Source organism: Hyperolius riggenbachi, chromosome 7 (genome assembly GCF_040937935.1).
Source record: "Hyperolius riggenbachi isolate aHypRig1 chromosome 7, aHypRig1.pri, whole genome shotgun sequence".
NCBI lineage: Eukaryota > Metazoa > Chordata > Amphibia > Anura > Hyperoliidae > Hyperolius > Hyperolius riggenbachi.
The window spans coordinates 10,721,878-10,740,180 of NC_090652.1; the positions used below are offsets into that span (position 1 = coordinate 10,721,878).

The 18,303-nt window shown below is 48.7% G+C and overlaps 1 protein-coding gene across 4 annotated transcripts in view; it reads left to right on the top strand.

Annotated features, from left to right (window-relative positions):
• The window catches only part of LOC137524086 (NXPE family member 4-like), a 405,433-nt gene that overhangs the window by 339,135 nt on the left and 47,995 nt on the right, over window positions 1-18,303 (top strand). For 3 of the 4 annotated variants that reach the window (XR_011022629.1, XR_011022628.1, XM_068243577.1), the window contains exons 2-3: window positions 4,863-5,311; window positions 7,635-7,767. Coding sequence is in view for 1 of the 4 variants with exons in the window: in XM_068243577.1 (XP_068099678.1) it covers window positions 7,684-7,767 (84 nt within the window). In the remaining 3 variants the exon portion in view is untranslated. The remainder of the gene's footprint in view (window positions 1-4,862; window positions 5,312-7,634; window positions 7,768-18,303) is intronic. The other variant, XR_011022630.1, reaches the window with a different exon arrangement.

Sequence of the window (18,303 nt, forward strand, 5' to 3'; positions counted from 1 at the left end):
ATAGGTATGGCTCTCCTACTACATGGAAGGGGGTAACATTGGTCTGTGATCTTTCATTTTCCAAAGGCTTTTACTTGGTGTGTACCCACCTTTATTCTTCTTGCTTCAAGGTTGAGGCACGTACTCTATTAGATAGATCGAAGATGCGGCGTATGCTACGACGCGGGTCGGCTAGTATATGTATATTCTTTCATTCTTTCTTTCATATTATGTCATTTTGTTTTCATTTTACAAGTCTTTTATTTTGGTGCAGAATATACAAAAATGTCATTGCTTTTGACTCAGTTTGTCACTAAAAGGAATACACAAGACATAGGCCTTAACACCAAAACACCCTAAGATGTATTCTACTACTTATCATGGTTAAAATGTTACCACATATGACTGTAGATTTGCTGAAACTTTCCTGGAAGGTCTTTCACCGTCTCCTGCTCAGATCAGACCTCCTCTCCACATCCATTATCTGTGGGGGTACCTCAAGGCTCTGTCCTTGGTCCTCTTCCCTTTTCCATTTACAATCACGGCCTTGGTAACTTGATCAACTCATTTGTGTAACGATCGGTGTCAGCACACAGAGAGAATCTGATTATTGGTGATCTGCAGTATCACCAAGAATACAGATATATACCTGATTATTGATGATCTGCAGAATCACTGATAATACAAGTATAACTACCTCTGGACACCTATATAGTGTGAGTGTTTGGTGCTACAGTAATGACTTTGAGTGGGACCACCCGAGGAGCAGGTGGTCCTCGGCAGTATTGGAAATACCTCCCTCTGGGAAGTGCAAAGACCTTTCAGCAGCCTGGGACAACCAAGGGGATGGAGCCCCAGGCTGAATAGCAGGAAGGCCCTGTGGCTGAGTGACACCTGGAAGGTGGGCGTCACAAGCAGGTCTGGAGACTAATCACTCAAAGGAGAGGGATAGCTCTCAAGGTCGGACAGGCCAGGTCGGCAACACACGACCAGGTAAGGTACAGAGACAGAAGGCTGATTCGGTAACCAGGGGCAGGCAGGGTTCGGCAACAGGTAATCAGATATGCGTAGGTACCGAATCAGAAAGAAGAGGGATAGTCAGGAATGCAATAGGTCATAACAGATATCAAACAATGCCTAGTCTTGGGTGTGAGGTCCGTGGTCTCAACACCCTGGAACTAGTCTGGAGTATAACACAACAGTATCCCTGGTCTTGGGTGTGAGGTCCGTGGTCTCAACACCCTGGAACTAGTCTGAAGTATAACACAATGATAACACAGTATCCCTAGTCTTGGGTGTGAGGTCCGTGGTCTCAACACCCTGGAACTAGTCTGAAGTATAACACAATAGTAATACAGAAGTAATCTGGCTCAGTGTGAATTCTCAGGTCCTCCTGGTTCTAACACACTGTGGGATCTGACTATGGTCTGAGTGCTTTCACGTAAGTGTTCGCAACGGCAGACAACTTGAGACTGATCAGCAATAACTATATATAGAGCGGCGCTCCCCGGCGCCACCCCTCGCTGATCAACCAATAGCCACTTGCTCTGAGATCAGCTGACCCTCCTCGTTTGTCAGAAAGGTTCTGCCTCTCAGCACGCCCGGGCGTATTCCTCAATCTGTGTGCACTAACAGGCCCAGCCACCTCAGACGCACGCCGCTGCGTGCAAACCGCCACGCTGGACGCCGAACCAGCCGCCTCGCTGCCAGTCCGCGCGGCGGCTTTTCCGCAATCTATTACAATTTGGGTTTTCAATACCACCTATATGCTGATGATACACAACTGTACCTCTCGGCCCCAGACCTTAACTCCCTCATCACACAGGTTCCCGACTGCCTGTCCACTATATCCTCTTTGATGTCCTCCCACGTCTTAAAACTCAATATGAATAAAGCAGAACGAATCATCTTTCCACCGTCTCTGGCCACTCTCTGCCTGATATGACAATAAATGTTGATAACACCCGTATAACTTCAGTTCCCAAAGCTCGTGGTTAGGGGTAATATTTGATTCTTCTCTCTCGCTTAAGGTGGTCACACACGATACAATAAAATGATCCGATTTTACAGTAATTCGATAAAAAACGATCATATCTCTCGAAAACATCTAAAACTATTTTTTCATTCGACTGAAAAAACCGATCGGATTTCCCATTTTTTTTCGATTTAAATCGATTCGGAATGCCAGATATTTCTCTTCAATTTCTACTAAAGATTGTATGGTGTGTGTTGGATTGTTAATTTATTAATATACACACCCTAGCAATTTTCTCTGAGTTTCCAATCCTTTTTATCATAATTGAGGAAAAAAATTGTACATATGTGTGTGGTACATTGGTCATATTTTTAAAATGTTACAATCAGTCAGAAAAATTGATTGCAATTCTTAAATTGAACAGATATTTAAAAAATTGTATGGCGTGTGGCCACCTTTAGGCTCGGTCCACACTAGAGCCGTTCCAGATCGGATCCGTGTCAAACGGATCCGTTTAAGAAAAAAAAAATTTCCCTCTGCATAAATTTTACAAAAATGCCCGTCTTCACTCCCCCTCCAGCTATTTGTGTAAATGTTAATGTATGCAGCGAGCGGGGAAGCTTACCTTCCTTCGTTGCATTCCACCGCTCGCCGCATGACTCAAGACTTCTGCTATTTTTAACATTGGTATCTGTGGCTCCGGTTTTGGTCCGGCCCAAAAACTGAGCCACGGATACGTTTTGTAAACAAATGTAAACCGACCCTTATTCCTCACATTCACTCCCTAACCAGCTCCTGTCATCTCCATCTCAAAAACATATCCCGCATCTGACCTTTTCTCACTCAGGACACAACTAAAATGTTACTACATGCTCTTATTATATCTCGCTTGGACTATTGTAGTATATTGCTTGGTGGACTACTAACGTACCGACTGTACTGAACTCGGCTGCTTGTCTAATTCATCTCTCCTTTCGCTCTTCCTCTGCTGCTCCTCTCTGTCAAGCTCTTCACTGGCTGCCGATTACCGAGAGGATCCAGTTCAAACTCCTAACCCTAATCTACAAAGCTCTCCACAATCTCTCTCCCCCGTACATCTCCTCACTAGTCTCCAGATACCAACCCAACCGCAATCTCAGATCTGCACACAAGCTTCTTTTGTCCTCCTCTAGAATTACCTTATCGCATTCACGTATACATTACTTCTCATGTGCCTCACCCTTCCTATGGAATGCCCTTCAACAGCACATCCGTCACTCTCCAACCTTTGAAATCTTCAAAGAGAACCCGAGGTGGGATTTAATTATGTTAGTGGGGCACAGAGGCTGGTTGTGCACACTAACACCAGCCTCCGTTGCCCCATGGTGTGCCTCCAGGACCCCCTGCGCGCCGCCTGAGCGGCGCTGACTGACACGGCATAGGTAAACATTGTGCTGGCGACATGCTGTGTGTCGCTAGCACTGCGGGGGGATATAGCGGCGCGCAGGGGGGTCCTGGAGGCATACTATGGGGCAACGGAGGCTGGTGTTAGTGTGCACAACCAGCCTCTGTGCCCCACTAACATAATTAAATCCCACCTCGGGTTCTCTTTAAACGCTCCCTCAAAACTAAATATCCAACAAGCATATGATCTAACTTCGGCCATTCCCCCTTCAAAAAAAGTTTTACTCCTAAGGCCCCGTTCAGACTGCAGAACGCGGACCGCAACGCATGCGGACCGCAACGCGTACGAATGCACGCCATCCACTGAAAAGTGAATGGGACAGCCACGCGTTTTTACAAAAAATGCGTGCAGCATGCGTTCCCGGACCGCACAGGTCCGGAACGCATGCAGTGTGAACATCAGACATTGCACTCTATGCAATGTCTGATGTCGTGCGTGTCGGCCACCTGCACGCGTTTCCAAAACGCGGCTGGAAACGCGTGCAGTGTGAACGGGGCCTTACTAGATAACCTTAAGGCCCCGTTCACATTGCATTCACAGTGTGAACGGGGCCTTACTAGATAACCTTAAGGCCCCGTTCACACTGCACGCGTTTCCAGCCGCGTTTTGAAAACGCGTGCAGGAGGCCGACACGCACGACATCAGACAGTGCATAGAGTGCAATGTCTGATGTTCACACTGCATGCGTTCTGGACCTGTGCGGTCCGGGAACGCATGCTGCACGCATTTTTTGTAAAAACGCGTGGCTGTCCCATTCACTTTTCAGTGATGGGATCAGCCACGCAACGCATACGAACGCGGATGGCGTGCGTTCGTACGCGTTGCGGTCCGCATGCGTTGCGGTCCGCGTTCTGCAGTCTGAACGGGGCCTTACAGTCCCTGTGCCTGTATGTTTACCTCATACCTCCCCACCTCTTGTTTCCCCTCATTCCTTTAGATTGTCAGCTCACAAGGGCACGTCTCTCTCACCCTTTTATGTCTTGGATTTTGTTGTTAATTTCATGGCTTGCTCTCTGTTATACATTTTATTCATCATGTTACATCTGTCATTATAATCAGCAGTTCTGTATTTTGTACCAGTGCCCATATTTGATGTGTATCATTGTCTGTATCATCATGTACCCCATGGTTGTTTTCCTACTTTGTACAGCGCCACGGAATACGTTTGCACTTTGTAAATCAATAATAACAATAATAATCTCTGCTTGTGTATCATACTTGGTTGTGTGCACTCTACCCAGATTAATGTGAAATTATATTATCAGCACTACCACTCCAGTGTATGATCTGGCATTGTATTACTACCTGTATTGTATTGTGTATCTTATAGCTTATTACCTGTATTGTGCTGTCGGTCAGCCCTGTTATCATCGTCTGTAATCTTATGTATTGTACAGCGCTGTGTAATATAAATCCAATGAATGATGATAATAATAATAATAATAACCTATCTGTATTTTTTAGGATGTGGGAGGAAACCGGAGTACCCAGAGGAAACCCACACAGACACGGAGAGGGCATACAAACTTGTTTGTGCAGATAGCACCCTGGCTGGGATTCGGACCGGAGACCCAGCGCTGCAAGGCGAGAGTGCAATCCACTATGCCACAATGCTGCCCTAATTATCTTTCTTATCTCTCGCCAACAAGAAGAACTTTGTCCTTTGAATCAGTATATGGACCTGTTGTTAAAGAATTAGATCGTATTCCAACAAAGAGGAAGTTCTATAGAAAAAAGTCTGCCTTCTCTGAATCACACGGATACCACTGTTCCCAACAGCAAGCGCTTGAGAGAGAGGAGATGTTAGCGGGGGAAAGCAAGCTTTGCATCATGGGAAATGCAGGAAAATGGTGGCTGTAACTGGATCCAGCTGAAGGTCTGAGACCGAGTCCTCCATCTCACAGAGAATTAGGGTGAGTTGTGTCGTTCTTCACCCTCTTGCTCCTGAGATTTATCGATAAGCAAATAAGTCCCTCCATAGTCGCACCCCTTCCATGGGTGTCAGCAGAAAATTTTCCGGGGGGGGGGGGGGGGGGGGGAGGGGAGGGGGAAGAGGAGGGAAAGCATACCTCCCAACTCTTTGAGATAAGAAAGAGGGACAATTAAGCCACACCCCTAAGCACACCCCTAGTCACGCATACCATAAAGATTTCATGAGAGAAATATGTTCTTTTATAATTCAAGCCACACTGGTCCTTTCTATCCTGGTTCATTTTCCTTCATATTAACACATGAAAATAAGAAATGTATCAATTTAAAGGATGGGAATAAAGTTTAGATTAGTCAATTAGACTCAATTTTCTGTAGATAAAATCCATATGTTTACACAGATCTGTACATCAGTCCTGAAAGAGGGACAAATGAGGAGGAAAGAGGGACAGAGGGACAGGGCTGCCAGAGAGGGACTGTCCCTCCAATAGAGGAACAGTTGGGCGCTATGGGAAAGTGAGGTAATAGCGACAAAATGTGGGTGTGGTAACGGGTGGAGCCAAACTTACATGAATTTAGCAATGCTGGGACATTAGACTAGGACTATAGTAGGATTTAAATTGTGAGCGCAGGTGCCTCCCAGTTTAGGTAGTGACAGGAGCCCCTCAGTGTAGGTAGTGACAGGTGCCCTCAATTTAGGTAGTGACAGGAGCCCCTCAGTGTAGGTAGTGACAGGTGCCCTCAATTTAGGTAGTGACAGGAGCCCCCCAGTTTAGGTAGTGACAGGTGCCCCCCCAGTTTAGGTAGTGACAGGAGCCCCTCAGTGTAGGTAGTGACAGGTGCCCTCAATTTAGGTAGTGACAGGAGCCCCTCAGTGTAGGTAGTGACAGGTGCCCTCAATTTAGGTAGTGACAGGAGCCCCCCAGTTTAGGTAGTGACAGGTGCCCCCCAGTTTAGGTAGTGACAGGAGCCCCCAGTTTAGGTAGTGACAGGAGCCCCCCAGTTTAGGTAGTGACAGGTGCCTCCCAGTTTAGGTAGTGACAGGTGCCCTCAATTTAGGTAGTGACAGGTGCCCCCCAGTTTAGGTAGTGACAGGTGCCCCCCAGTTTAGGTAGTGACATGAGCCCCCAGTTTAGGTAGTGACAGGTGCCCCCCAGTTTAGGTAGTGACAGGTGCCCCCCAGTTTAGGTAGTGACAGGTGCCCCCCAGTTTAGGTAGTGACAGGTGCCCCCCAGTTTAGGTAGTGACAGGTGCCCCCCAGTTTAGGTAGTGACAGGTGCCCCCCAGTTTAGGTAGTGACAGGAACGGGTTAAATTTGATTTATTATTATGATTATTTAGTATTTATATAGCATTGACATCTTCCGCAGCGCTGTACAGAGTACATAGTCATGTCACTGACTGTCCTCAGAGGAGCTCACACTCTAATCCTACCACAGTCATATTTCTATGTATGTATCGTGTAGTGTATGTATGGTAGTTTAGGGCCAATTTATCTTTTATCTGTTTGGTACGTGGAAGGAAATCGAAGTGCCTGCCTGTTGGAAACCCACACAGACATGGGGAGAACATACAAACTCCTTGCAGATAGTGCCCTGGCTCTGATTCGCGAGATTACTAACCACTACTCCACTGTGCTGCCTATTTTTCTGTTCTGTTCACCGGCCCCCTGCAGCCGTCCTGTTTTCAGCCCATAACAAAACGATCCTCTGGTGCGCTGCTGAGAGCAGAGCTACGGGAAGATGGTGCCTGAAGCCCTGTACTAGAGACACAAATAGTCTCCAGTGCAGGCCTTCGGATGCCATCTTCCTGTAGCCCTGCTCTGCCTGACGGAAAACTCCACAGGCTGAAGTGAGCTGCGGGGAGTGAACTGGCGCGTCACGGGGTTCTGGGGGGGGGGTCAAACCCCACCCCCTGCACGGCAGCGCCTGTGCACACGGCGCTCCAAGCGACTGCTTGGTCGGCCTGGTGGACCAAGCGCCCCTGGCAGCTCATTTTCAATTTCTCGGGCGGACTACTGTGCCGTGGTTGCACAGTTTGAGGTTTTCTCGCACTGCGCCTGTGCAGGACGTTCCCGGCCATGTGACTGGGAACAAAGATGCGTGTGGCCTGGGCCGAGCAGGTGCAGTCAGCGGTAACGAAACTGAGCAGCGGCGGGAAACTGGAGGATCATTTTGTCATGGCGCATGCAACGGTCGGCTGCAGGGGGCCGATAGTCGGTAGAAGCCCCAGTCTTTTTTTTTTCTCCTTTACGGGTTTCCTTTAAAACGCTCCTCTCTTGTGCTTTCTCTGCCTTCCTCTCCATTAGGATCAATGCCTTCTTTGCCTTCTTCAAGTAGATCACTGGGTGAAGAACCATGGGCAAGAAGAAACTGTTCCTGCCAGTGCTGCTGATGGCAGTATTTCTGCTGAGTGTCGGTTGGTACAGCAGCCAATTTCAGGTAAACATAACATTACGTTTGTCTTCATTTTTTGTTATTGCTTATCTATACTTTATATGTTGCTTTATGATTTTATTTTGGGGCGGATTCCTTACCAAAGCACAGGCGTTCCTCCTGTGTAGACTGAGTGGGAAAAAATTAAGTAGGTGGTAAGTGAGAACTAAAGTAAATTCACTTGCAGAATACTTAGGGCCTTTAAACCACACCTGACCCGAGGCAAAGTTAAAGGGAAGGTCCGAGAAAAAAAAAAAAAGAAATCCACTTACCTTGGGCTTCCTCCAGCCCCTGGCAACCGACCTGTGTCCTCGCCGAAGCTCCATTGGCTCCTGTGCAGAGGTCGGCATCTTCCTGAATCTTCTTGCGTTTCCCTGAGTTGTACTGACGCCATCCAAGCTGTTCTGCGCAGGTGCAGAATTAATGTGCCTGCGCAGTAAAGTCCCGGATGACGTGAGGGCGACTCTGAGAGTCGCTTGCGCAGGCGCAGTTGGCGCCTTCCGCCAAAAGGGACCCCGGGCCTCCAGAGTGGAGCGGAGTTACAGCAATGGCACAGGACAGCTGACAGGGGCTGGAGGAAGCCCCAGGTAAGTGGATTTTTTTCATTTTTGCAGTCCTCGGATGTGTCCTTTCACTAAGGGAAGCATAGAGGTACGTTCATACTGGATCCTCTCCTCCTCATACCCCCCTCCCCCCAGTCCCCGTAATCACTCCTTGAAAACCTTGACTTCCGGGTAAAGTCAAATTTTCAAACAGGAAGGGGCGGGCTTGCTTAGATGTTCCTGCCTATCACTTTCCTATTCCCTCCCACTCCCCGCCCCATCCAGTTCCCTTAACCACTTAAGTCTATCTGGACGGATATATCCGTCCAGATAGACTGTGCTGCTGGCGCTGCATGAGGCACGTGATCGCGCGCACTCCCATTGCCTGCCGTTAGTTCCCCGATCAGTGAATGGGAATATAATTCCCATTCACCGATCTAAGTTCCCCGCAGAAAAACCGACGATCTCTAATCAGAGACCGCTGTATTTCTGCCCCCAAAAAAGTTTCCCGTGATAGTACGCTTCCAGGACATTTTTAACTGTGGCCATCTTGTGGCCAAATAGTAAACTGCACCCACATACATTTTTTAATAAAGAATTACATTATTTTACATTTTAAATTATCTGTTTCCCCCCCACACCAAAAATTACCCAAATACATTTTTAATAAAAAAATAAATTAAAAAAATTACAATTAAAAAAAAAAACATAAATAGTTACCTATGGGTCTGAACTTTTTAAATATGCATGTCAAGAGAGTATCTTATTGTATTTTTTTTAAAATTATAAGCTTGTAAATAATGATGGACACAAATTGAAAAAATGCATCTTTATTCCTAAGTAAAATATTGACGCTATAAATTGATAGGGACATAATTTAAACGGTGTAATAAGCGGGACAAATGTGCAAATAAAATACATGAGTTTTAATTACGGTAGCATGTATTAATTTTAAACTATAATGGCCGAAAACTGAAAAATAATTAATTGTTTCCATTTCTTTCTTAATCTTCCTGTTAAAATGGATTTAGAAAAAAATCTTAGCAAAATGTACCACCCAAAGAAAGCCTAATTAGTGGCGGAAAAAACAAGATATAGATCAATTAATTGTGACAAGTAGCGATAAAGTTATTGGTGAATGAATGGGAGGTGAACCTTGCTCGGATGCATATGATTTTCAATGCTGTAGGCTGAAGTGGTTAAGGGGAGGTAATGGGAAGGAGATAGGAGGGGACATGGTAACAAGCTTGCCTCTTCCTGTCTGAAAATTTTACTTTAGCCAAAAGTTAAATTTTTCAAGAAATTATTATGGGGACCACACAGAAATGTGTGGATTCAACATAAACATACCCCTCGCTTAGCTTAAGTAGCTTTGCGGTCAGGTCAGGTATCCTTCAACAATGTCCATTAGTGCTATAGCACCACCCCCAGGCCCATTCATGTCATGGCAAGGAAACTTCAGTAATGTTTATCTTATTACCCACTATAACTTTGAAGTGTACCTAAGCGTGCATGAAAAAGGGCGCCGTGAAATAAGGGCCCGGCTGAATAACGAAATGGCACCGGTAGATAACAAAATCTGATAACGATAAACATCGTTGTCAAAACCACGCCTAACTCCCCCCTCCCCCCGGTGGTGCCTACTCTAACCACCCCCCCTCCCCAGTGGTGCCTAACCCTAACCCCCCGGTGGTGCCTACTCTAACCACCCCCCCGGTGGTGCCTAAACCTAACCACTCCCCCTGGTGGTGCTTAACCCTAACCACTACCTCTTTTACACATAGAAACAATAATACAGTATCTTTGATAACGTAAAATCTGTACAAACAAACAAAATAATATGACAAAACTATAACGTTGCAAGCTTCTAAAACGATAACATACTTCAAAAATGTTAATGTTCTAATGTTGTTAACGATATTTATTGCGGTGCCCTTTTTTCAGTTTTTTTTGCCATATTAACGATAATTACACTAGAGTTTATGGCGGCGCCCTTTTCGTCCAACCTCAGCTGGCTAGGGATGCTCATTCGGATTCCGCGGAAATGTAATTTTGGAAATTCCGATCGGAAATTGCATTTCCACATCGGAATGCGGAAATCTGTACTGCAAGTGCGGTAGGAGGATTTCCGCCGGAAATCGCTGAAATTTCTGCCGGAAATCACGGAAATTCCACCCAACTTTAACATCGATTTTCTCAAAATCTATAAGGTCTTTTTGAAAACTTTTTTTTGCATCTTGTTCACAAGATTCGGTTTAATAAACCCTGAAAATTGTTTCTAGGACTTAAGGGGGCTTTGCTATTAACCGCTAAAGTCGGCAGATTTTTACTGTAATGTAAAATGCAGAATTTTACATTACAGTAAAAATCCGCCGACTTTAGCGGTTAATAGCAAAGCCCCCTTAATAGCAAATAATAATAATAGCAAAGTAAGTCCTAGAAACACCAAATTTTCAGGGTTTATTAAACAGAATCTTCTGAACAAGATGAAAAGTTTTCAAAAAGACCTGATAGTTTTTGAGAAAATTGATGTTAAAGTCGGGCGTAATTTCTGCGATTTCCAGCGGAAATTCCGCATTGGAATGCGGAAATTGGTATTGGAAAGCAGAATCGGTAATTGGCAATGGCGGAATGAGAATTTACCGCGGATTCAGAAATTGGCATTTCCGACCATCCCTACAGCTGGCTCCCTTTCCAGCTACTGTACCTAAGCTGAGAAAATCTGCTTTACCCAACAGCTTTATCCGGTGTCCCCTCACTAACATTATCCCACACATACATTTTGATTACACAGCAGTAGTTATGAACAGACAAATCCCTGGTACTTAACTCTCCAGTCTCTTTGTCAGTGTGTGTGATGTTGCCAACACCAGTGGTGCTCAGCAGAGCTCGAATATTCGAGTAGCTCGAATATTCGAGCTCTTTTTCAGCTATTCGAGCTCGGTATTCGAGCTCCGAATAGCTGGAGCTATTCGAATGGGCTATCCGAGTACACTCGAATAGCCCATTCACTATTCGAGCTATTCGAGCAACCCGGCGCTATTCGAGCTCGGTACCGAGCTCGAATAGCGTCATAGCCCAGATTGATGTCCTTAGAGCCAATCAGAGGGCTCCCAGGCCCTCTGACGGCAGCCAATCACAGAGGGGGACCCTGGCCAGCCCCTACCCTATAAATAGCGGCCGCCATGTTCCGTTTCTCCATGCTTGCCTGAGACTTGTACAGAGAGAGAGTTGCTCCTTTGTGCTTTGGCTTAGCAAGAGCTCTATTGTGGTCATTTACCTAGCGTTTTTGCTCACCTACACCTGCCATACACACCTATATTGTTGTTAGTTAGATAGACATTGTATTTTAGTTAGTAGCTTGTGTGTTACATTAGAGACAGGCAGCTGCTGCAAGCTTACAGGTTTAGGCCTCAGGGGGGCCTTGCCTCTGTGGGCAGCTGTCCTCTGTTTATTTCTCTCATCTATACCAGTATTTCTGCTGTCCTTTACTAATAGTATTGTAGTTATACTGTACTAGGAGTAGGACACTCACTGACTGTCACTGTTTATAGGCTACTAGCTAGCTCCTGCGTGTGTGCACTCACTCACTGTCTGTGTGTACACACACTCTATTTCCTTCTGATTACTGATAGATTATTGTTAGTTAGTTGTACTTACTTACTACTTACTCTTACTGTACCCGTAGGGACACTCACTGTCACTGTTCATATAGGCTACTAGCTCCTGCGTGTGCGCACTGCACTCACTGTCTGAGTGTACACACACAACACACACTCTATTTCCTTCTGATCGCTGATTGATTATCGTAATTAGTTAGTTTTACTTACTGTTACTACTTACTCTTACTGTACTAGGAGTCTAGGACACTCAGTCACTGTCCATAGGCTACTAGCTCCTGCGTGCGTGCACTCACTGTCTGAGTGTACACACACCCACACTCCATTTCCTTCTGATCGCTGAATGATTATCGTAATTAGTTAGTTGTACTTACTGTTACTACTTACTCTTACTGTACTAGGAGTCTAGGACACTCAGTCACTGTCCATAGGCTACTAGCTCCTGCGTGCGGTCACTCACTGTCTGAGTGTACACACACCACCCACACTCTATTTCCTTCTGATCGCTGATTGATTATTGTAATTAGTTAGTTCTACTTACTGTTACTACTTACTCTTACTGTACTAGGAGTCTAGGACACTCAGTCACTGTGTTCATAGGCTACTAGCTCCTGCGTGCGTGCACTCACTGTCTGAGTGTACACACACCACCCACACTCTATTTCCTTCTGATCGCTGATTGATTATTGTAATTAGTTAGTTCTACTTACTGTTACTACTTACTCTTACTGTACTAGGAGTCTAGGACACTCAGTCACTGTGTTCATAGGCTACTAGCTCCTGCGTGCGTGCACTCACTGTCTGAGTGTACACACACCCACACTCCATTTCCTTCTGATCGCTGATTGATTATTGTAATTAGTTAGTTCTACTTACTGTTACTACTTACTCTTACTGTACTAGGAGTCTAGGACACTCAGTCACTGTGTTCATAGGCTACTAGCTCCTGCGTGCGTGCACTCACTGTCTGAGTGTACACACACCCACACTCCATTTCCTTCTGATCGCTGATTGATTATTGTAATTAGTTAGTTCTACTTACTGTTACTACTTACTCTTACTGTACTAGGAGTCTAGGACACTCAGTCACTGTCCATAGGCTACTAGCTCCTGCGTGCGTGCACTCACTGTCTGAGTGTACACACACCCACACTCCATTTCCTTCTGATCGCTGATTGATTATCGTAATTAGTTAGTTGTACTTACTGTTACTACTTACTCTTACTGTACTAGGAGTCTAGGACACTCAGTCACTGTGTTCATAGGCTACTAGCTCCTGCGTGCGTGCACTCACTGTCTGAGTGTACACACACCACCCACACTCTATTTCCTTCTGATCGCTGATTGATTATTGTAATTAGTTAGTTCTACTTACTGTTACTACTTACTCTTACTGTACTAGGAGTCTAGGACACTCAGTCACTGTGTTCATAGGCTACTAGCTCCTGCGTGCGTGCACTCACTGTCTGAGTGTACACACACCCACACTCCATTTCCTTCTGATCGCTGATTGATTATTGTAATTAGTTAGTTCTACTTACTGTTACTACTTACTCTTACTGTACTAGGAGTCTAGGACACTCAGTCACTGTGTTCATAGGCTACTAGCTCCTGCGTGCGTGCACTCACTGTCTGAGTGTACACACACCCACACTCCATTTCCTTCTGATCGCTGATTGATTATTGTAATTAGTTAGTTCTACTTACTGTTACTACTTACTCTTACTGTACTAGGAGTCTAGGACACTCAGTCACTGTGTTCATAGGCTACTAGCTCCTGCGTGCGTGCACTCACTGTCTGAGTGTACACACACCCACACTCCATTTCCTTCTGATCGCTGATTGATTATCGTAATTAGTTAGTTGTACTTACTGTTACTACTTACTCTTACTGTACTAGGAGTCTAGGACACTCAGTCACTGTGTTCATAGGCTACTAGCTCCTGCGTGCGTGCACTCACTGTCTGAGTGTACACACACCCACACTCCATTTCCTTCTGATCGCTGATTGATTATCGTAATTAGTTAGTTGTACTTACTGTTACTACTTACTCTTACTGTACTAGGAGTCTAGGACACTCAGTCACTGTCCATAGGCTACTAGCTCCTGCGTGCGTGCACTCACTGTCTGAGTGTACACACACTAAATTTACTTGTGATTACTACTGATTATTGTAACTGCTAGTTGTACTTCCTGACTGTTACTACTTACTTACTGTACTAGGGGACACTCACTCAGTCACCTCACCAACCAACCCACTCCATTAAAGTACCCCACTTTTCACCCGCCCTTTTACAAAACTTTTGTCTATACGCCCAAAACATTTAAGATGTCTGGAAGTGGCAGCCAGCGCGGTTTGGGCAAGGGGAAGGGCAGCAAGGGAATCAGGAGGAGAGGGAGCAGCATTGTGGCAAGCCGCGGCCGCAGGCGCGCCACCATGCACAGTTCCGCAGCAGCAGCAGCAGCGTCAGTGGCTAACATTCCTCCCATAGCCACTGGCCGTGGACGCCTTGGGCGCCGCCCAGCAGGAGCATCTGCAACTCACGCTGCAGAGACACAGCAGCAGCAGCGTGTAGCACCTGCTCCCATTTTCCTCCAGCCGGGTCGGAAACGTCCCATTGAGGAAAAGGATGCAGACACTGTGGTGCAACTCATGACGGAGGATGAGCAGCCCGCCATCAGCTCTGCATCCGAGGCCTCCACCCTCACCACCACCACCACCCCTGTTCGCAGCAGCCGCCCAGCAGGGTCTGGGGAGGAGGCCAGTTCACCGTCACTCGCCGACCTGTCATTCAGCAGTCTTTTGACCCCAGGCATCATGAGTAAATTGTCTGCTGTTGTTGGCGATCTTGAGGAGGAGATGCTGATGGGCACTTTGGGGGATGAGGGATTGGACAGCAAGACTGTGGCGACAGTCAAGCAGCCCATCCATGCATCAGGAGAGGAGTTTGGGGGGTCCTCATCCCAGCAGGACATGTTTCAGGAGGGGGAGGATGATGATGACCCGGTGACAGACAGAGACTGGGTGCCACCACCTCCAGGGGATGTCGTCCTCAGCAGCTCTGAGGAGGAGGAGGAGGATGCGCTTGTGGGCCTTGCAAGGAGGCGCATCATTGCAAGCATTGGCAGCGTCCCACAGCCTGCTGGTGTCTCAGGCTCAGCAGCAGCAGCAGCAGCAGCCAGTACCACCCCCAGCCGCACCCAAGCCCCCCCCCCCCAACCACCACAGGGAGACAGGCAGCAGCGCTTCCATGCCGTAGGGGGAAGTTTCTGTCACCAATCTGGCGGTTTTTCACCATGCCCACTGTGTACAGCAAGTACGCCACTTGCAACCACTGTCAGCGGAAGTTGAGCAGAGGTGCAGACCCCTTAAAGTTCAGCACCAGCTCGCTCATCAACCACCTTGCGGCTAAACATTTCCACCAGCATGAGGAGTTCCAGAGGCTGAAGGCATCTGCTGCTGGCAGTGGCACCACACCCATCACTGCACAGCCTTCAGCAGCAGCAGCAGCAACAGCAGCCACCCGCCCTCCTGCTCCTCCAGCAGCACCAGCAGGAGTGCGGAAACGCACTGCTCCTCCCCCCTCTGCAACTCCTGCCGCCGACACTGAGGCCTGTTCTGGCAGCCAGTCCTCAGTGGCCTCCTCTGCTGTGTCTGCTGATTCCCGTGTCAGCAAAAGGCCACGCCAGAGCCTTTTGAGCGAGTCCTTCCAGGGGGTGGTTAGGGCTCTGCCTCCCAGCAGCCGTCGCGTGCGGCAGCTGAACGGCTTGCTGGCACGGGCCATGTGCTCCCAATTCCTGCCGTACACGCTCGTGCAGGAGGGGAGCGACATTCGTGCGCTGCTTGCTTGCGCAGCCCCAGACTGGCAGCTCCCCAGCAGACACTTCTTTGCCCGCAAGGCCATTCCTGCACTGCACCGCTTTGTGATGGCCAATGTGGAGCGAGGGCTGGAGCACGCGGTTGGTGAAAGGGTCCACGTCACCATGGACTCCTGGAGCAGCCGCTTCGGGACAGGCCGCTACCTGTCCTTCACTGTCCACTGGGTCAGCTTGGTGGAAGGGGGTGAGGATGGGAGAGCAGCAGCGGGCACAGCAGCAGCAGCAACACAGTGGGTGGTGCCACCCCGCAGGCTCAGGGGAACTGCAGCAGGTTCCTCCGATCCTCTGCCATCCTCCGGCACACCTGGCCAAACCCCCCGCCTCAGCAGCAGCGTGAAGGCCCGCCACTGCCAAGCGCTGCTGCACTTGGTCAGCCTTGGGAAGACCAAGCTGACGGCAACCCATGTGTTGGCCAAACTCCAGGAGCAGGAGAGGATTTGGCTGACCCCCAGAGGCCTCAGAGTCGGAGAGGTGGTGGCCGACAATGGGGCCAATCTGGTTGCCGCAATAGACAGGGGAAACCTGACCCACATCCCCTGTCTTGCCCACGTGCTGAACCTGGTGGTGCAGAAGTTCCTGCGCACCTACCAGGGGATGGGCGAACTGCTGGAAACGGCAAGGAATGTTGTGCGTCACTTCCGGCGCTCGGCTGCAGCCTGTGCGAGCCTGGAAGACGTGCAAAAGGAGCTGGATCTGCCACGCCATCGGCTGATCCTTGACGTTCCGACTCGCTGGAACTCCACCCTGGCGATGTTGGAGCGTCTGGTTGAACAGAGGCGCGCTGTCAAACAGTACCTTGCCCTGGCCACTGTTTCCGCAGCTCAGAGAAGGGACAAGACCAGCAACATCCCGTCCATCGTCCCCGATGATGACTGGAGGCACATGCAGCAGGTGTGCTTAGTGCTGGCTCCCTTCCTGCAGGCCACAAACATGGTGAGCAGGGACCATGCTATGGTCTGCGAGTGGGTGCCCCTGGTTTCTCTGCTGAACAGGGCCCTCGATGCTTTGCTGGAACAGGGAGCGGCAGCCTTGGACCAGCAGGAGCGGCAACCAGCTGCGCAGTCCACCTCTGAGGGGGAGGAGGAGGAGGACTTGGTGGAGGTCCCTGACCTGGCTGCTGATGAGGGGGATCAGCACAGCGCAGCTGAGTTGGTGCGGGGGTGGAGAGAGGATGAGGCGGCAGAGGAGGAGGATGAGGACAGCACTGACGTCGATGTGCCAGCAGACGTGGCCCGCCTCTTCCCAATGGCAGCGCACATGCTGACGTGCCTGCGCAGGGACCCCAGGGTGATCCAGATGAAGCAGAGGGAGGACATCTGGATCAGCATGATGTTGGACCCACGCCTCAAGGGGAAGTTGAGCCAGTTCCTGCCGCCTGCAGGAGGAGACCCAGCGCAACAAATAAGGAGCTTGCAGCAGGCCCTTGTTGAGCGCTTGGAGGAAGCCTTCCCCCAGCCTTCCACCCCCACTGTCCAGCAGCCAGCACAGAGGCAGCAGCAGGTGCCTGCATCCAGCAGCAGCAAGCGCCCCACAGACCTGCTGTCTCTCAGCCACGAGCTCTACAGGACTGTAGAGGCTCCGGCAGCAGTGACTAGAGAGGAGATGCATGCAGCAGCATCCTCCTCCGGTCACAGCCAGCGCCTGACCCGCATGGTGGCTGACTACATGGGGTCGTACAGCGGGCTTGACAGCGATGCCCCTGTTGATCCCATGGAGTATTGGGTCAAGCGCATGGAGATCTGGAGCGAGCTTGCGCAGTACGCCCTGGAAGTGCTGTCCTGCCCCCCTTCCAGCGTGCTGTCCGAGCGCTGCTTCAGTGCAGCTGGTGGCGTGGTCACCGAGAAACGCTCACGTCTGTCTCACAAGTCTGTGGACAGACTGACGTTTCTCAAGATGAACCAGGCGTGGGTGGAAGGCGAGTTCCTGGCCCCTGTTGTCGGCGAGAGGGGGACATGAACTGGCTGCCGGAACCATCGTTAATGTGCCTTACCACCCTTTACCACCTCCTGGCTCCTGCTCACTAAGCCAGCCTGGTTCACTTTGACTATTACGTCGCCTGCAGCCACACATTTTACACCTACAGTGGGCTGCTGTGTACTGCCCTTCTGCTGTCTGTCTGTGTTTCCCACTGCCAGGGTACACAGAATTACCTTCTTCTGCTGCCACTCTGCCACCAGCTATTACGTCAAACAATAGCTATATTGGTTGCAAAACCAAAAACCAAAAAACCATAAAAAAAAAAAAAAGTTTTAATTTTTCTGAGGTGCCCGGGTTGAAAACTGTGTTGTCCCAGTTGTGTATTGGACACAATGTGGGCTGCACGACCGCTGTCTGGGACCTCCTGTTGTGTTTATTTACAGCCCTGGTATCACCGCTAGGTACCAGGGCTATTATGTCACGCTGCCTACCTGCTGCCACACTCACACTGCTCCTCCATACCTCCTCCTGCTGCTGCTGCTGCTGTCTGTCTGTGTTTCCCACTGCCAGGGTACACAGATGA